General features: G+C 32.0%; 1 protein-coding gene across 1 annotated transcript in view; it reads left to right on the top strand.

Annotated features, from left to right (window-relative positions):
• The window catches only part of LOC118184421 (forkhead box protein O4-like), a 287,339-nt gene extending 267,857 nt beyond the window's left edge, over positions 1-19,482 (top strand). Inside the window, exons 2-4 of the mRNA XM_085815928.1 lie at positions 5,232-5,713; positions 8,914-9,229; positions 12,738-19,482. Of these exons, the coding sequence (XP_085672054.1) occupies positions 5,232-5,713; positions 8,914-9,229; positions 12,738-13,313 (1,374 nt within the window). The 3' untranslated portion in view covers positions 13,314-19,482. The remainder of the gene's footprint in view (positions 1-5,231; positions 5,714-8,913; positions 9,230-12,737) is intronic.
• The last annotated feature ends 369 nt before the right edge of the window (positions 19,483-19,851 follow it).

The following is a 19,851-nucleotide window of genomic DNA, read 5'->3' as shown; positions in this document are numbered from 1 at the left end:
AAATTGTTCAAAGTGAACCATTCAATGTTTCAAATTATTTAATAGCGCTTTCTTCGATGTCTGGAATCGTTTGAAAGTGAGAAAGTTAATGAAACAATGTAACTCCACAGTTTTCTGGGTTCTAGTAACCAAGTTGTCTCGAATCATCATAAATCGAGGTTTTTTTATTATTATTATTCGTGGAGGAATTATGTTATATCATATCGACATTAGGTGGAGCTATGCTGTATTATTTCAATTTTTTTATTTTATTTGTATTTTTAAATGTATGTTTTCTCATTTAAATCAAGAAAATAAAAACATACTGTTGCACTTTTATAATCACTTTTTTTTTTTTTCCCTTACTCGAGAATTACTTTTGAGAAGGTAACTGCCACCAAGAAGACTTACTCGTTTCACATAAATATCATAATAAGAACTCTGCAAGCGAGACAGGTGGCATCTGATGCAATTGTCGATGTTACGGCCTTGAAATTTGATGTGGCAACTACTTTTGGCATGCCTGTGATGCTTCGCGAAGTATATAAAGGGTTAAATTGGCCACGAATTCTTCCTATATCGCCTTCATGAAGACCTTGAAAATTCCTTTCTTTGATCTGTTGGCATCAGAGCTCTGTTTATAGTGATTTGCAGGTGGAACATTCATTATTTTTATACAAGAATCCGTGGAATGTTTTGTATTTCAGTTATCCGTCTAAAATATGCTTTCAGCCAAAAATATATCCTTCGAATATATTTTAAATCAAAATAAATTAAAGCTTTAAAGTAATGAACAACAAATGATTATTCTCTCATTGGAGTATATGACGTTAGAAACGTCTTTTATTAATTATGCTTATGAGAACGAAAGCTTATAAATATCAGCTGTATTACATCATGTATAATAATAAAGAACATGTATAAACATTTTCTTTTTTTATTTATGTAAATTATCAAGAATCATCATTGTTTTAAAATACATTTTTTTATACTCTGATAATGTTGTAGTATATGTTTAATACTTTTTTCTTGTTCCCTTAATTTTTCCTATTTTCCTGTTTTTTGTCCCCCCCCCCGCCACATTTTTAGTACTTTATCGTGTTATATACTAATCGTGTTATACCTTGTACTTCAATTTTGGCATCCTGTCTATACACTAAGTTTTATACCAACTTTACAAGTATATTAATTCCATATTATTAAATCGAATTTTTATTAGCTTATTTCTCTACTCTCCATATCAAAATTTCAATACCTTTCATACATTCTTATAGCAGTTGCACGTGCTTAAGGATATGAGATTTTTGTGTCACTTCGTATTTCCACAGCCAGCTATCACACAATGCTCGGTAATAAATTTACGAGAAGAGCGAATTGATTCTGCCATTTTCTCCATAGCGCAGGCACAAAAGAGCACCAACGTCTAATCCTTTAGTATAATTTACAACAAAATCTGGACTCAATAAAAAATTTTATCTCTTTTCTTCGAAGACTGTATGATTTATGCTTGAAACAGCGACTTTGAAAAGTTGTATGGGTAGCTTTTATCATATTTCTGGTGGCTGAATTTCTGCTATTCTTAAGTTAACAAAAGGATGAGGGGTGAAAATTTTCTGGCTGCTTTTTAAGAGTATAAGCGAACATTGATATATGTCCATGTGTTATATTTTTCTGGTATTCACTGATCGTGATTCATAGCTTTAGCTGTATTCTGTGATATTAAATGGAGAATAGTAAACCGATCTTACTATTTTCTGCAGAAAGTTGTAATACTGCTGAATGAAAGGAAATACCGTATGATTTGGTGACTCTGTCGCTTTATTAAAACCGTATGATAAATATTGCTTTACATTTTGGAAAGCGACATAAAATCTGATCACAGAGTGTCTATTTTACGATAACGTTAAGTATTTTCTCTTATAATCCATATTAGTAAAAGAAATCCGGCACGCTTATATCCGATAGGAAAGCCGTTTTAGGAGGCTAATTGTGTGTTATTGGGAAATACAGCACTACCTTGCGTAGTGCTTATTATCGGTTCTGCTAATATGCCGGAGTGTTTGAAAGCGTACTAATCGAAAACCTAAATACATGTAAAAATGCTAATTGATTCCAAAATAAATTTCTCCCTTTTTTCTAGTAAATAAAACGTGATTAATAAATTTCAATATCTTTATTAGAAAATAATTTTAAAAAATGAATTTTTTATTCGCTAAAAATAAGTAACTGCCCATTTTTCTTATTTGGCTTCTTCCCTTAACACATTTATTTTCAGAAACGAATTCCATTGTTTGTCGTACGACAAATTGTAAGGCTACGTTCAGCATTGGAATTAACTGCCGTAATATACTCTGGCAGGGTTTCAGTCGTTATAATATTTTTTTACTGTTGTTCAGCTGTTAATTTTACTGCAGGCAGTTCTCGTACAGTCGTCATTGTCTAGCAAGTTTCTGTGTAATTTTTACTACGTTATTAGTGACATCACCTCCTCCAGAGGTAACTAGCTATCTGAGCTCCAAGAAAAGAACGGTCGAAGCATAGGTACATATATTGTGGGAAACCACAGGAAAAACTTAGACGTGTATATATATTACTGGCATGTATAAAGGCGGGGTGGGATTTCATTTATGTATTAAAAATTATTTTGTTTACTATTGTGTTTTAATTCATTTTCCCCTATTAAAATTTAGTTTGTTTAATAATTTTTAAACCACACTGTGTTAAACCGATATAGTGCTACCTCGAAGCCGGACTCTTGCAGATATTGCTGTAGATGGAAACTTTCGGTATCAGCAGTATTATGAATATTCTTTTCAGCAGCATTATATTCAAGAAACCAAAAGTATTGATAGTATTGATTGACCACTCTAAACTGCTGAGCTCAGTCCAAAGTATTCCTTCAAAGAATTCTCTAATGAAACTTTGTGAGAAATGAACTCTAGGTAGCGTTTAAAAAAATAAAGAATAGAAGCGTTCTTTATGTGTAGTATATTTGTAAGATGTGTGTAACATTTAGATCACCCGCTTAAATTTGTAAATATTTTAAATTTTTATGTACTTTAGATAAAAATTACTCTTTTGTGTAGTTTACGAATAACACAAAAGCTAATTAGTATCCTTAGAAGACATCCTTTCAAGGATTTATCGCAGTTAACTTATTTAGCTATGAAAGTTAATTTTCGCAGTAACATGTCTACGTAAATAAATAGACAAAATGATTTTTTCTTGAAAATTCACTGGCAGATGAATATGAATTTATTTTCAAAAGCAAAATTTATGAATTAATATTTTAATCCTCTCAGTGTACGTACTTTTACAAAGCAGTTTCATACCTTTAAAAACTTAAGTAGCTAATATGTATAAAATATAAATTTGAAAGTTGAATGTCTCTTCATATATTCATAAAAAATAGTATGTGTTTTTCCTAAAATCTAAAAATATGGCTTCTGTTACAATTTTGTTCCTTATATTCAGCAGAGAAACGTTAAACATGACGCAATGCAAAGCACATTTAAAGAAGAAGCTAACCTGGAGATATCTCAGTACTTTGAACTCACAGTGCACTAGCAATAACTGAGGAACTGATACTCCCTGTGGTCTTACATAGTTTGTAACCGGCCGCCGAAATATTTCTAGTACTTTCTGCTTTTCGAAATTACTGGATGGCATATGAGGACCAAATACGGTTGCTGTTATACATGAAACCATTTACAGTTATTCATTTACGATACTTATTACGGTGATACAGGGACGGGATCAAAATGTCGTCAAATGGTCGTCAAGTTATAATTTTTGTTTGTATTTTAGCTTTTGGCGATTTCTCGTCGAATTTGGCGACAAAAATTAGTCTCCAAAACCGTTGCCAGCTTGATGATATCTCGTCAGATTAGCGAGATAGCTTTTTAAAGAGACTTGCCCCTGTATTCTTATTATTCCGGTAGAACGTGATTTCTCTTAGCTTATCATGTTAGAATATATAGAAAAATATAGCAATTTCACATATAACTTACACTAAAATTATGTTTATGTACAAAATTCGTAGCAGTTTAGTATCTTATAACATAAGACATAAGATACTCTGTGGATGACTAAAGTATCTTTGCAGTTTGGAATACTTTTCATTCCAAAATTCGACTCTAGAATATTGAACATCTGAATTGTATTTTGCGCAACTTTTCTTTCAAATGGCCTTTTCTTGCATATTTCGTGCTTTCCGCTACCCCTCCGTGGAGAGGAGGGTATAAGGTTACATGTGTGCTAACTTAAACCTTTCTTCCACTAACTTTTTTTATCTGACGTTCGCATGAAAGATGCGTGTCCTCATGGGCACACGTGCATGTGGCTAGTAGGAAGAAAGGAGAGATTCGATGTCCACTGCACACGCGATAGGGTCATTACGTAGCTGTTGGCAACAGTCTCAGTGTCTTGATCGATGTTGGACATTTTTTCATTTATTTCTTTGTTTCTTTTCTTCCCCCCCTCTCTTCCCAGCGTGAGGGCTTGTTTTAATGAAACAGAAGGGGCGGATAACTTTTTCCCCTTTCCGATGAGGGATGAGTCCTATAATTTTACGGCAATCGGTTTTCTTCCGTTCGTTATGTGTTTATTTTGATAAGTTTCAGTGGAAAATATGCAGTTTATAATACTTTAAATTGAGGAGAAGAAGGTTTTTAAGTTGAAGCGGTAACTTTTGAATTATTTACCTGTTGAGTCATGCTATAAGTTCTGCCCCTTTAAAACGTATATACGCGCAATATATTTATTTTTTCAAAATGTAATTAAATAAATAATTCTTGACATGTATAGCATACATTTGGGACTTCGTGATTGATATTTCTATATTTATATTCTATTTCTATCCATTATGTAAGGAGTTCTTCATTTCCACATGCATTACAAATTTTTTGCCTTTTTGTGCTAGTATATCTAAAGCTGAAGCTTCAGTCGAAAATTTACAAATTTTATTATTTTTTATCATCAAAAATGTGTAAATGCTTCCGATATTTTACAACGCTAGTAGTGCTGTTCAGATTTAAAGTTACGCTCTTTGTAATCCAGATTTATTTAGGCGTATAGCATACTTTTATATAAACAGAAGAGAACATTGAGAAACGTCTTTTTTTTCGGGGGGGGGGGAAGCTTTCCAGAACATAATTTTCTGGGGATATACTGTTATTTCCTTAGTATATTATTGCTATTTATTATCATTTGCACGTAGAAAGTTGAATGATCGTATTTCTGTTTTCTTGCAGAACTCAATCCGACACAATCTGTCTTTGCACAATCGCTTTATGCGTGTTCAGAATGAAGGCACTGGCAAAAGCTCTTGGTGGATGATCAATCCAGATGCAAAACCAGGAAAAGCGGCCCGCCGCAGAGCTACCAGCATGGAGACACAGAAATACGAGAAGAAACGAGGCCGTGTAAAGAAGAAGGTAGAAGCCCTCCGAAATGGAGCTACGCCGAGTCCGAGTTCCTCAGTATCTGAAGGCCAGGACCAATTTCCAGACTCACCTGTGCATCATGGCTTCCAGTTGAGTCCAGATTTCCGTCCGAGGGCCTCATCCAATGCTAGCTCATGTGGTGGCCGCTTATCGCCAATACCAGCAGTCGAATCGGACATGCACGATAGTGACATGCCCCCTCTATCACCCATACCTTGGAATTCGCCGGAATTAGTACACCTAGGCGGCTATGAACCTCCTCCATCCGCGTCCACAAATTCAATGGACAGGTGAGAACTTTCATTTCTGAATTTCTTACATTATCTCATTGTATATTTATGGCACTGTTCCTTCATAGAATGTTTAAATTCATGGTTTGTTTATTGATTAGAATAATCATAAGAATGCATTCAAGAAGTGAAAATCAGCAGAATAATTTAATATGCGTAGTTTTTTTTTTTTTTTTTTTTTTTTAAGCTTGATTACCGATATGCATCTTGTAAGAAGCGAGATTTTTCATAAACAGCTTAAATCACTAAATCACGTGTAGATGTGAAGTTGTGCTTTTTCACTTTTAGAAATGAAGTTTTACCCAGTTTATTTTTTTAAGTTGATATTATCTTTCATTTACTTACCATCGCTTTCTCTTTACTATATTGAAAATTTTTGGATTGTAATATAAATACATTCAAATTATTTTCAAATAATGTGTATATTTACGGAAAACATTAAACTGCATTATTAAAGTAGAAATAGTTTGTTTGAAATCAATAAAAAATACTTGGATCCAGACAGCTAATCGTAACTTTTATTTAGTCGTGACTATTCTACCTCACTCTTATTATTAGCGTGTGATTTGCACTCCCGATCCATTTTACGAACCATTATCATCTGGGCACGCTTCTGCAATGTTAAAAGAATCGGTGATTAGTTATGAGGGTCTCAAACGTATTTCTGTTCGTACTGCATAAATAATGCTTCAAGTATTATTGAAAAAAAAATTGAGGTTACTGTTGCAGGTACTAGTAGTAATTCTGATTTTCGTGAAAATGCAGGTACACAATTAACACTGTTGCATCGATTCGGTTGAAAATTAGAAGTAATATAGTATGAGAGAAATGACCGATTTTGAGCGCAGAGAAATAATGTAACAAAAGTGTATACATTTTTTGGACCGTCAACAATTTGGGGGTAAGAAAACAATAACAATTTTGCTAAAGGAAATATCTGTAAACTGAACTAGATCTCAGAGATGAGATCTTGCACCGTTCAATATGAACCGATGTTATAATAAGGATGCAAATTCGGTAGAATTTCATAATAGCACTTATCGTCGGTAGAAAAGTCTTCATTTATTGTATCATAATCGGTTGTACATAGTGAGGTCCTCAAATTTTAAAAATAACTTAAAACGGATTCGTATCACTTTATAGAAATTTCCATTTAAGGAGTAATAAATCTTAATAATAATAATCTGCGAGGAAAATTAACCAGACATTTTACATGATCCAAGAAAACATTCATAAATGTTTCCTTGATTTCTGTAACTGGTAAAAATATTTTTTGAAGAGATATTGCATTATTGTTCAATGGAATATTAAGTTTCGCGAACAGTTTAAAATACATTTATTTAAATTTCGTAAATCTTTGAGGATAAAATCTCTCTTTTTTTTTTTTTTTTTTTTTAGCTTCTATGTTCAATAAACTGGACATCTGGGAGTTTGTTAGGTTTATCAACTTCGTTACTGAGTAATCGGAAGTTCTGCTTTTTATTGAAATAAAGTTTCAGTATTTTCCATATTTTGCTTTTAAATAATTGAAAGTTATATATATTTCTATTCAAATTCTCAGTTCGGTGGCGAAATTTCTCAGGAAAATGAATTTTTTACTGAACTTATTTTTCTATAAATATACAGTCGTTTCAAATGAAAGTCTGAATTTTGAAGTCTATGGGTATTATATCGAATTAAATTTATATTGTGATGTAATTAAATGAAAACACTATACTTGACCAATTTTCTAATTCGCAAGCCCATTTATTTAATTAAATAAGAATCGTTTAAACTGAATTCTTTTTTCCAGTTAATAATCGCTTTTAGGTCTATTCACTTAAACTATACGTGGAATTTCCAATTAGGCAAAATATCAACTTTATTTTGCCATAGATGTTATTTAAATAAACCTCCATTAATTTCGACAGCGATCAGACATATTATGTGCAAACTGGTTGATACGGTGATAAGTGCGTTGCTTCACCAGGTACACAGCCATTAGTAGCTGTTGCCTGAAACCTGAGGTGATCAGCGAACAGTAGCTGTTGCCTGAAACCTGAGGTGATCAGCCAACAGTACCTGTTGCCCGAAACCTGCGGTGATCAGCCAACAGTACCTGTTGCCTGAAACCTGAGGTGATCTCATTTAGTGCTTAACGAGATGAAAATGTATGAAATTGCTCAGCCATATAAAGCATATTCATTTGACTATCGGACCACACACTTTATTTCCCTTCAATGTGTTAATTAGTTCTATTTGGAAACCCATTGTCAGTTTATCTATTCAAGTATCGAAGCTATTATCGCGACGTGTCCGGCTCAATGAAGTAAGGCTGTTTTAGCACTACATGTAAGAAATTCGTCAGATGATTTCCCAGTGGGAAATGGTGACAGAAAAGGAAGTCCAAAGGAATATCCATCTTACAAGGAAGTAGACATTTAAAATTCTGCTCAAGCAATCAGTCTATGTTTAGGTGCGAACAAAAACTTTTGTTTAGTTTTAATCTTCTTGCATTTTTTCGACAATCTTTATGAGTTAGCTGATGAAATTATTTATTCTTTTATCTTTATTAATATGAATCTCTGGATTTTCGGGAGAGCGACTACCATATTAATATGGAAAGCAATGGCCAGAGTAAAGCAAATGCGAGTTTAGCGTCATCTGTCGAGGGAAAAAATTACTTACTTATAACTATTTGGTTTCGACTGTTTTCTCAACAGATGGCGCTATGTTTATATTCGCTTTGCTCTGACCATTGCTTTCTATATAAATACGGTCATCGTTTCTCCCAATCTGCAAACTTCTTTTGCTCGTGAAGAAGAGAATGTATGTGTCCGATTGCCCTGAAAATTAAAAGAGTTTTATTCAAAATCTATTACAAAATAGAGTTGCTGTTTTTTCTGATTTAAAATTTTTCTTTGGCAGGTGTTTCTTAGAATACGCGGAATATTTAAAATAATTTCAGCTTATTTCATCGTTCAAGTAATAATTTCAGCTTGTTTCGAGATGTGAAGATTTATTTTCCTTCTGGTAGAGATTCTGGATTTCCATTTTAAAAATATTATTGCATGAAGTTATCATTACATGTAATGAATGTTTTGTACTGACCCCATTAAATTTGAGATTTCTTCCCCCCCCCCAATTTTCAGCTGAATGTATCAAAGATAGATCTCTAGCAATCAGTAAAAAAATATAAAAACCTGAATATTGTTTTTCAGGTTTACGACAGATCATTTGGTAAAGTCCCTTGCTGAATCAATGAAATTGAGAAATGGATCTGCTGGAGATCCAGATGGCGGTTTTGGACGACTTACGGATTGTGCTGTGAAGCCCATTTCCAATGGTCGGCCTTCACCTCAGCAACTGAGTTCTGGTGGAGGTTATACAATGAATTACAACCCTCATTACGGCAGCAATGGTGGAGTGAGCCATAATTCTGGTGAATACCGGCCTCATTCTTATCAGCAGCAGGCCAGTCCTGATCCTTTGAGTGCCATGGCCAAGAGGCATTCACCACCTCATCAACCACAGCAGGTAAATGTATATTAATTTTTTTCTGAGTTCTTTCACGGTTATTATCGGCGGGGTGAAAATGGATGTCTGTCTCAGTCCAGGTCTTCGATGGCATTACTTTCTTTTTTTTTTTTTAATTTCAATTATAGCTTGGACAATTATCAGTGCCTAACCCTTTTCGGCACAGTGTGTCCGGTCTGGACACACCTAAAAATTTCCTTCTGTACGCACAGAAAAATTAAAATGAAAAAGGATTTATAGGTTACTCTGAACCTTCTTTATTTATAGTGGATGGCAGCTCAACACAAACCAGTCCATATATTTTAGCCATATTTAGTTTTTTAAGACCCTCATTTTTCAAAGAAATCTTCCATATTTTTTTTAGGGTATAAAAGGAATTGTTTGAAAAGAAATTTCTATGTTTTTTTTGGCTGTATGCTAATCTCCTTATTATATATTAGTTTTAAATTTTTACCTTGAAATCTTGCTTAAAATCAAACGGCAAACCCTAGGTGTGCCCAGACCATGCTCACCGATAATCTAGGACAACTGAGAGTCTGTATTCTTTGTTTCTCCGCATCTCATCGGTCAGTTCATTGACAACAATGCTCATTTCAGCACTCTTTTCGAAGTTCTATTCAATCAGTGTGCCACTTTGGGCACATCTACAGAATTAAAACAATAAGTGCTATCTTCACAAAATTTTACTTGTGTACTCCTCTAGGCCTAATTAGACTGCCTACCTTTTTTTTTTTTTTTTTTTCTTTTAATCAAAACTCCGACTTTAAAAGGTAGCGTGCCGGAAAGGGTTAAATTCAATCCGAGTCCTTCAAGGTTTGGAAGAAGCCGAAATCCCAGACAGAATCCTGAATGACTTGACATCTAGCTTGAGACTGAATCAAAATATCAATAGCTAATTTTGTTGATCATTCAACATTTGTTTTGGCACCTATTACAATTAATATTAGCTATTGAGAGTATACATTTCCCTGAGAAATGTTGGAGTCTTTGAGCAACCGGGGAATAAGAGGAGGGGAAAAAAATAACAACGTGTTTGCTCTTTCAGAAATTAAATACTTACGGGCTGTACTCGGTTTGGTTAAGAAACCCACAAATATGTTAGACGTGAAAATAAAAGAGCAAATTTACCTGATTGGTTATCATATTTCTGTCGATAATTTATTCAGCTTCTTTTCTTCCATGTGTTTCGTAATTTCATTTAATTTTATGATGTATGTATTTTATTGTAATTATTACATTTATTGTATTGCTTAAATATTTTTGTACGCGACTTCCCGTTGGGTTGAGGTGCTTCTAATTTTAGAATCAAATTATGCCAATTATATTAATGTGGAGGCTGCACGCTTCTTTCAAGCACGATATGACTGACATATGGAAATTTCTCTTTATTTTATTATTTGTTTCTGTAATGAGGACGATTTGCACCAAGAGGTGCATGGGTATCATTCTTTAACATTTCAGCAACCTGATGTAATCCTTACGCGCATCTTAAATTTTATTTTTCATATAGAATCGTTGCAAACGGAGCAACATTGTGCATTATTATTTTAACTTTCATAATTATTTGCTTTCGATGGTGTCTTCTGTATTTCGTCCCCCTTTTTTTTTTTTCTTTTTTTTTTTTTTTTTCCGAAATGCGATTCAGGAACTTTTATGTTTCTGTTATTGGGTAGAGATACCTACCCGTAACTCGCCCGTATTTCTTATGCGTTATAACATTTTCTACCTTTTAAGTTATCTACCCAGCAATTATGATGTAATATTTACAAAGGAATAATTTAGTAATTAAAAAAATTCTTTGTTTTGAAGTGCACTTCCTTCTTCTTGAGATGTGGATGAATGATGAAATTTGTAACTACATGTAAGAGTGACAGTTCTTGAAATATATAAGTAATTTCTTCAATATGGGTTTGATTTGAGTAGTCTTCAGTTGATGTGAAGATTTTTTAGATGTGTTCTGTACATGAAGGAAACTCTGAAATTATATGTATTATTATAAAACCATAAAGTGTTCTCAATTATGTGCTACTAAATATTCCATGAAGATTGAGACAATACAGAATGCCACCGTGGTTGGTTTTATTCGTCGGGACAAGAGGAAGGATCGGCAGCTGTTTTTATAGATTAGGACAAAACGTCTCATTCTTCTCACTTTTCATCTGGCAGTATATTCAGGTACTTATTTGTCTCATGCGCCCGCAGCTTCTATTGTTGCCACGTAATTTTCGACGTTGTTGGTCACTAAGCATTGAAAAATGGGAGCTACTTCCTCAATTTTCAATAACTGTATTGTAAATAATCTTGTTTATATTCATCAGTGTTTTACTCTTTAGAAATAGACTATCGCTGGTATTCTTAGTCAAAATCTGTGACTAAACTCTCAGTTTAATGTATCTGTACAAAGGTCTTTATAGACATATCTTGATTATCGTTGTATATAATTTAGATTATTTATTGGAATTTTAGTGGCTAGCATGTCGCGCAGCTGCACCTCAGGTCCTGGGTTTGCTTCCCGAGTTGGGCAAGGTTGTCTGAGCACTTGTCCAGGGCATATGCTGATGCTCTCCGGGGCCCAAGGTCAAGAAAGTAGATTTTGGGGCATTCGAGACCGTGGCCCACTACGGCTGTTGCGCCACTGGGTTTAGTTTAGTTTATTTCAATTTTAGTCGTAATTTAATTAAGGTCTCGTACAGTCGTGTAAGCTATGAATGGCGAGTGAAAGGTTTCGTCGTGGTTCATTTCGATGAATTCTTCTGTAATGAATAGGATTACGTTTTCTAATTTGCTTCGCAACGAAGGTTGTTAAATCAGTCTATCTATAACGTATTTTGCTGTTCCCCTGTTACCTGTTGGAGCAATTTTTATCTTTGTAATGGAAGGTATTTTTTGACATTTGTGCTCCATTTCCAGTCTGAGATGAAGTTGGTACTTTACCTTGCAGTTAGGATCGCACTGGGTCGGAGAATTTTGGAATAGCTTGAACATAGAGTTTTTGTATATAAGATTATTATTAACTAGTTACCCTTAAAATTGCTTCATTAAATCATCCATCTTAAATAGATAGCCGTTGAATGTTTTGCTGTCATAAATAAATCATTTACTTATTCATCTAAATAAAAGATGTGGTATGTTGTGCATTTAAAAAAGTTTGCTATTGTGTTCTCATTAGATACTTGCCTTGTTGGTCTCATTCTTTTATGAAGAATATAACTGGTAGTTTTGAATTGAAATGTTATTTATGTGTATATTTTATATGTGTAATGTAAATTTGTGAATAATGTGTACTTGATACTTTAAGTATTATTATACTTAAAGTGTTATTATATTAAGGTAATAATACTTTAAATATGTACTTAATATAATAATACTATATGTATATATACTTAAAGTATTATTATAGCTTTATTCGATACTTTTAAGTATTTAATTAATTACTCTTCAGTGATTTTCAAGCTGATATACTGATGCAATTGCTGGTATATTATTATTCTTTTTCGCTGCTTTACAGGTTATTGAAACCGTCAATGGCAGGCCATATACACTGACACGCTTACAGACCATTAGTCAACATCATACAATGGCACCACCAACGCAGCTTGATGGAATGCCTCAGTATCGGCCTGTATCATTCATGGACAGTGCAGACTCTTTAGTGAGAGGTTCAACCCATCACCAGCCCCAGCAACAGTCTCTGTACAAAGAAATAAAAGAGGAACGCTTGTCACCTATGCTTGCACCATGCTCAGGCACGCCACAGGCACCTGCTCCCTCCTACCATCAGCACATGATGAACCAACAGCAGCAACAACTGCAGCAGCAACAACAGCAATCTTCAGCAACTTCCTTGGTAAATACAGCTAGCCATGTAGTTGGGCACCTTTTGTACAACTCTCTGCCACAGGATCTGGACTTTGAACCTCTTCCTGAAGGCTTGGAATGTGACGTTGATCAAGTTATTCGACATGAACTAAGTGTTGATGGGAACCTGGACTTTAATTTTGACCCATCTGCAATGAATGGCTCTTCTACGAGCTCTCAGCACCACCAGACTGCTATAACTTCTACTAGATCGTGGGTGCATTGAAGTGATTTGGGGTTGTCATGAGAGATAACGTTAGAGAAAATATGCTTATAATGGTTATTATAGTGCTGTTATTCTCGCATTTATTTTACCTTGCAAAGGGTAACGAAATGTTAAGAAAATATTTATGTTTAATATAAATTTTTTAAGTGCCTCAACATTTTAATTTTTAGTAAATGCTTAATTTTTAACTAAACTTTATAAAAGATTTTGTTTTTAAATTTAAGCACCTGGAAATCGTTATATGTCGCTGAGACAAATAGGTAAATCTATTCCTCAAGTTATTAAAAAATTAATATTTGGTAGACACCTGTTTATATGATAAATGGAAGATATTGTTTTCAAAGCATAAAATGTGCAACTGTAAATCAAATTTTATATTAAACTAAGTAGTAATACATTTTAATTTTTATTGAATTTTAAATGTTACAAAATTTTAAATTTTAACTTTTACATTTAAAATTTTTTTTGTCCGCTTTTAAACAACTGACATTTTTTATTTAAAATATTTGTTGGAAATTATATATTACTGTGTAATTATATGATAAGTTCAGGTCATTTCATGTAAAAAATTGTATATTCTGAATATTTTTTACATATACACACACTAACTTTTTCACCCTTTTCATGAATTTCCACATAATGATAGCCATTTTTTCAAAATTTAGTTAAGCCAAAGTAAGCGTATGAAAGTATTTTTTTAAAATTTATAGGAAATGTATACGGGTTTTTATGAAAAGGTGCTATAAAACCAGCATTTTAAAATTGTAACGCATACATTTTAATCAATGAAGTGGGAAATTTTTTTTTAACATTTCATACCTTCTGCTTGTGAAATTTCATGTATTGCCATCTTAAATGAATTATTTATGCAAGCCATGCAAAGCAGGTTTGTTAAATTTTCATATTGGCCATTGAAAGAGAAGAGAAAAATTAACATGCTTCAAAGAAAAGCCAGAAATGCATGTTCTTTCTTTTGCCATATTTCAGAGTAACATTTTTCACTGTGTATTTTATCACATGAGAATGGACTATGAAGACTGTACGAGGATATTTCTAAAGAATTAATGAACATTATCGTGGATATCAGTTTTTGTGAAATCTGAGGCTTTGCTGAAGTCTGACTACTGAAAAAAAGTGTACAAAATATTTTTGTTTCTCCTCTTTCTTCCGGTTGTTGTTATAGCACAATATTGTGCATTTTCAAAGGCCTCTATATATTTGCAACAATTGGAGTTTTTGCTGAAGCTTAGATGTTTTCATGAGTAAACAGCTGTTTTGTAAATATATATATAAATATAAATAAAGTATATATATATATACACACATAAAACTGAGTGATTATGTGTTAGAGAGTTTGAAGGTGATTAGATAAAGAAAATCGTGTTTCTAATGAGAGGAATATTAGTGAACTCGAACTGAACTTGTGTACATGCATCTGTCTTTAACACACAAATCTGCTGTATTTAGTATATTAGATGGCTAATGTATGAGAAGTATGGAAATTTGCATTAAAATCCATCAATATGTAGCTTTCCAATTGTTTATTAAATATTTATGTAATTATTTAAATCATTGCCATAATGTTTTTGTTTCAGCACATTCTTTTAAAAACAACATTTTATTTATTTTCATAAAATTTGAAACTAATGTTATGTATTATATATTTTAATTGTATAATTTAAATGATATAAATAAATTTTTATATTCTAGAGTTTTACATGTAGGAAATAAATGCACATGTTTGATTCGAGATTAGAACAGAATATGTCCGAGTGGGTGGGAAGTCTTGTTTAACATATTTTCAAGGTTCTGATAGTGGGTAATAATCTTTGTAATACTTGGTAATATGTTTTATTCTCTTAAAATATTTTCTTATTATGCGTTTGGCTTGTAAAAACTATCAAACCATCCATTTGGGGGCCTTCACTTTCAAGAGAGTTTTTAAATCCTCTCGTAGTATCTAAAAAGTTAGATTTTTATGTATTTTTCAAGCCAAGCTTTTCTAATGTTAGAAGGGTAAGGAAATTTTCCAGAACTCTGAAGATTTCCTTTTATCTGATTTCTATTAAGAAAAATTGGAGGATGCAAATATCCCTTACGTGCTTTGCCCTTAAACAATCAAATTAAATATCCTGAAGAAATAAGACTTAATTTAAAATGCATAGATTTTATACAGCATTTACTAAATTGAAGCCATAAAAACAAAACATGCAAAAAAAAAAAAAAAAAAAAAAAACTTTTTTTTAATTATAACATGAAATACTTTACATAATTGGCATCAGTGTTATCTGGTACATTGAGGAAAATTAGAGGAAGGGTCTTCATAAGAGGTTTTGCCCAGCCATGTATACATTAATATGCATGTTTTACGAATGATGCAATTAAGTTTTCAATAATGCAATAAAAAACTAATAACAGCATCTGTAAACTTTCACAGCATTTTTAAATGAAAAACATCTAGTTCTTGCATTTTAAAACAAAGAAACAAAGGGAATGTTTCTTAAGCCTTAAACATCTAGTTCTTGCATTTTAAAACAAAGAAACAAAGGGAATCTTTCTTAAGCCTTAAACATCTGTTGTCACTTTCAAATGACACTCTGGGGTAGGATGTATATTTTTTGCCAAAAAAATCTTCTTGCTTCTTGCTTGGATGCTTGCTTATTTATTATTATATTCACATTTTTAATCAATGCTTTCAACATGATAAAAATTTCTGCTTTGCAGCATTAAGCTTTACATTTTTAATTTCTCTGGATTCAGGGTATATTAATATCTAGCATTTTCTTTTCAACATTCATAGCACCTTTGTTTCTTGTTACATTATTATTAACATGAATACCAAATATCAGCTGTGACTTAACAGCATAAGTCATTCATATTAATTTTGTGAACATTTGTCACTTTTTTTAATCAGCTTTCAAAATAAATCAGCTGTATTAAGATCCTGCCAGAAATCATGTGCGCCATTTATTTAATGTTGATCTGTTTGTTCTGTAAGACTTGAGTATGGTTCAGGAGAAAATGTTTTTTCATGTTCAGGCAACTTGGAAGCTACATATGGTATTTCTGATAGGAAAAGAATATGTATAATTCATTCTCTTAATCTTTGCCTGACACACAACCATTCAAAATGTGATATTCATAAGAAAGTAATTTTTTCTCTCTCTAAGGTTTTGAACTATATATGCTAAATGGTTATTCTTTTTTTTAAAATTTAATATTTAATGAAATGTGGAATGTAGAGGAATGAGTTAGAACATTTTCTTCATTTATAACATGGTTGTCTGTTTTTGAAATTATATTTTTGTGGAATAATTTTTACAAAGGAAGGAACTGAGAACATTCTGAGTGATGTTTGAATCCAATTTTCTGTATGAATTTGCTGTAGTAGTTTGCTTTAAAAAAATTTTTAAGTGAATTATCAGAATTGAAAAATTTCATATTTTTATTGACTGGTTGAAATTATTCCTGCAAATGTTTTTCTTTAAATTCATAAATGTATTTGTTTTTCTGAAGATAAAAAAAAAGTTTGTTTTTAATACTATAATTTAAAAATTGAATATATGTGATATTTTTAGTGGAAATAATTGTTTCAGTTATGAGTTATATTTTGCTATAAATGTTGGTCATTCAGTATGTTTTCACTCTCTGTACTGAAGTATGGTCAGAAATCATCAATATTGTTGTGCCTTTTTTTCCTTTTTGCTGAGATAAATTAGGTTTAGTGTTTTCTAAGAAATAAGAAATGATTCGGTATATTTAAATAACTATTTATTTCATTACTCCAGTTCTTATGTGCCTAATACCAATAGTGAAAAAGAGTTTAAAATGATTGTGATTTTTGAATTGAATCGTCCTGGTCACGATTCAGAATAAGGTGCTATTGTGGTATATATAAACGCAGTATTCATGTAATGTAACATTTATTGATAGCACAATAGATTTAATACTTTTAAATGAGGAATCTTTTTCAAGAATTAGGAAGTCGGTGAGAAGAAGAGAAGAGATTTTTAATCATAATGTAATTTTAAAATAATGTATTTGAATTGCTAATTTAATATTTGTAATATTGCCCCCTTTTTTTGGTCCTCATTTCTTTTATTAACAATTGCTACAGTTGCATAGATTTAATTTCAGAAGTTTTTAGAGGTGCAATTTGACTCTTAATCTAGTGAAAGAGTTTTAAAAAAATTGTTGAACGTATTACGATGGAATATTTTATAACATTAAATCAAAATAATCTTTTTTGTTGTGTAAATGTTTCCTGTTCAGAACTGTTTAAACTTAGTGCTATCGATGTAATCTTTCCTGTGAGCTTTTTTCATGTATTGAAAACTACGTCCATAAGAGCATGCATATCGGGCACGAATATCATTGTTTTTTTGCCATGACTCTGATATACAGCAGTCATTGTGAGAAATTTAGAGTAGTAAAATTGTATTTGTGATAATATGCCTGCTCACTGCATGGTCATGAAGGCTGCAATATGAATGAAGATATCTTACGTCTGCTTAATTTAAGACAAAGGCCTTACATGCGAGCTGAGTGCATTTAAAACCGATAGTAAGAAAGGCTAAACGTTGATCATATTGCTGCATTTTTAATTTCGCGATAGTCATTTTAATACATACCAATTTTATGACATAAAGCAGCGTCAGGCTATAACAATAGATAGATAGATGCCATGTAGTTGTTAAGAATTTCTGATTAATGGGTTACGACCGCATAATGTTACAATATTGGTCAGTTACGCCTGTAAATAACATTTATTATTATACTTATAGTTTTTTATTGAAATTCTATGCTTTTTTCACATGTCTAGTTGATAACGCGAGTTCGGAAGAAACTTAAAACTTTTCAGCTCAAATAGCTTTAACAAAATCAAAAAGAGAGACGATTATGAGAGAAAAATCAAAAAGAGTATATATTAATATAAAAACTGTGTTGAAAATAGAAGACTTCGAATGGAAAGTACGCTTGGAAGTTTTCCCAAATGTTTTAAAATTTATGCATCTTTGAGTGGCATCATTGTAAGATTTGCTCCAGAAAATGAAATAATTATGCTTTCGGTATTTCAGATTAACTTTGATCGTAAGTACACAAAAGAAAATATTTATTTTAAATTGTAATTATTTATAAAACATTTATTTTAGGAAACTTCTACACTGCTTTGTTTGCAAAAATAATTTTTAAAAAATATTGTTTTATAGTCATGTTTCGAATCAAAATGTACAGATGTAAATTGTTTTGTAGGAAGATTGGTGAATTTTATGTTTTTGTTTTATATTTTATTTTACGACGAAGTTCTCTACGGCAATGGATGCGCAGAAAATCAAAAATAAATGTTATTTTTTTTTTGTTTGTTTGTTTTGGTTTCAACCATTAAAAGAAAAAAAAAAAACTGTTGAATAATTTAAAATTTTATTTTTATTGATTAACAGTGATAAGAAGTTCAAATTTTTTATCAGAATAATAATGGCATTAACAAAGTACAGACGGCGGGAGCGATTATCATGTGTGATTTCTTAGCTTCTGCGTGTTTCTGAATGACCATGAAGTGGAAGGCCACGTTTGTTTTTGAATTAAAAAATAGAGAAAAGTAGGGTATAGTTCCTGAGATATATTTTAATGAGTAAGCATTGATATTTTGAGAGAGAAAGAGATCTTCAGAAATATATGTAAATATTAGATAGCAAAGACAAAGTTAAAGACATTTTGCAAGTAGTTCTGTAAAGCTCATTTTGACGTTGTTTTCGTTTTCTACGTCGCAAAAGCTTCCTACGGAAGTATTCGCTTGCAAATCAGATCTGAAGGGAACATTCAAGTCTCTTTTCTGTGTTATTCTTTTGTCTGAAGCGGCTTGCATGTCCTAGAAGACCTGCATTTGCTTTTGAGTTGAATTGTTGGTGTGATCGTGTACCAATAAGTGATTGAGAGATTTGTAGATCTATCTATATATATATAAATATATACACAAAAAATATATGAGATATATTCTAAGAAAAATATCTGATGTAAAGTTTATGGACTGTGTCGAGTCAGGACAGGCTTTTACATTTAATGTGAATACATGTTTCTATTTGTTCATGAATGTCATTGGCCAAATTATAAAAGCACACACACATTGTCATATATGTCAAAGTGATTAAAGTGTTTTGTGAAAAGTTAATATTGTTGTTTTGTTTTATTAGTGTCATATTTTTCTTCTACGGTGCTTTGCAAATTGTCTTCTGATTCATTATATTAAGTGTATAGACAAGATCTAAAATACATTGAGTAATGAACGTAACATAACTAACCTGTAACTTCAAAATGCAGTTTCATAAAACTAGTGGAACGGATTTTCGTATACTACCGTTTTAAAAATAAGCGCATTGAACGTTGGCATTTTGTAGCAAAAGATTAAAACTCTGAAATCTGTTTTCCTGATAAACGTATGGTAAGATACTCGATGTTTTGTCAGACATTTATGATTGATTGTTTTGACATATTAGTGGCGTTATTTTGTTCATTATGCTGAAAGCGTTATGTATCTGTA

This window comes from Stegodyphus dumicola, chromosome 4 (assembly GCF_044657685.1).
Source record: "Stegodyphus dumicola isolate Sdum_Otavi_A_Nest chromosome 4, ASM4465768v1".
Classification (NCBI taxonomy): Eukaryota; Metazoa; Arthropoda; class Arachnida; order Araneae; family Eresidae; genus Stegodyphus; species Stegodyphus dumicola.
Note: the sequence above shows the minus strand (reverse complement) of the source record. Positions and strands in the feature narration are given on the sequence as shown.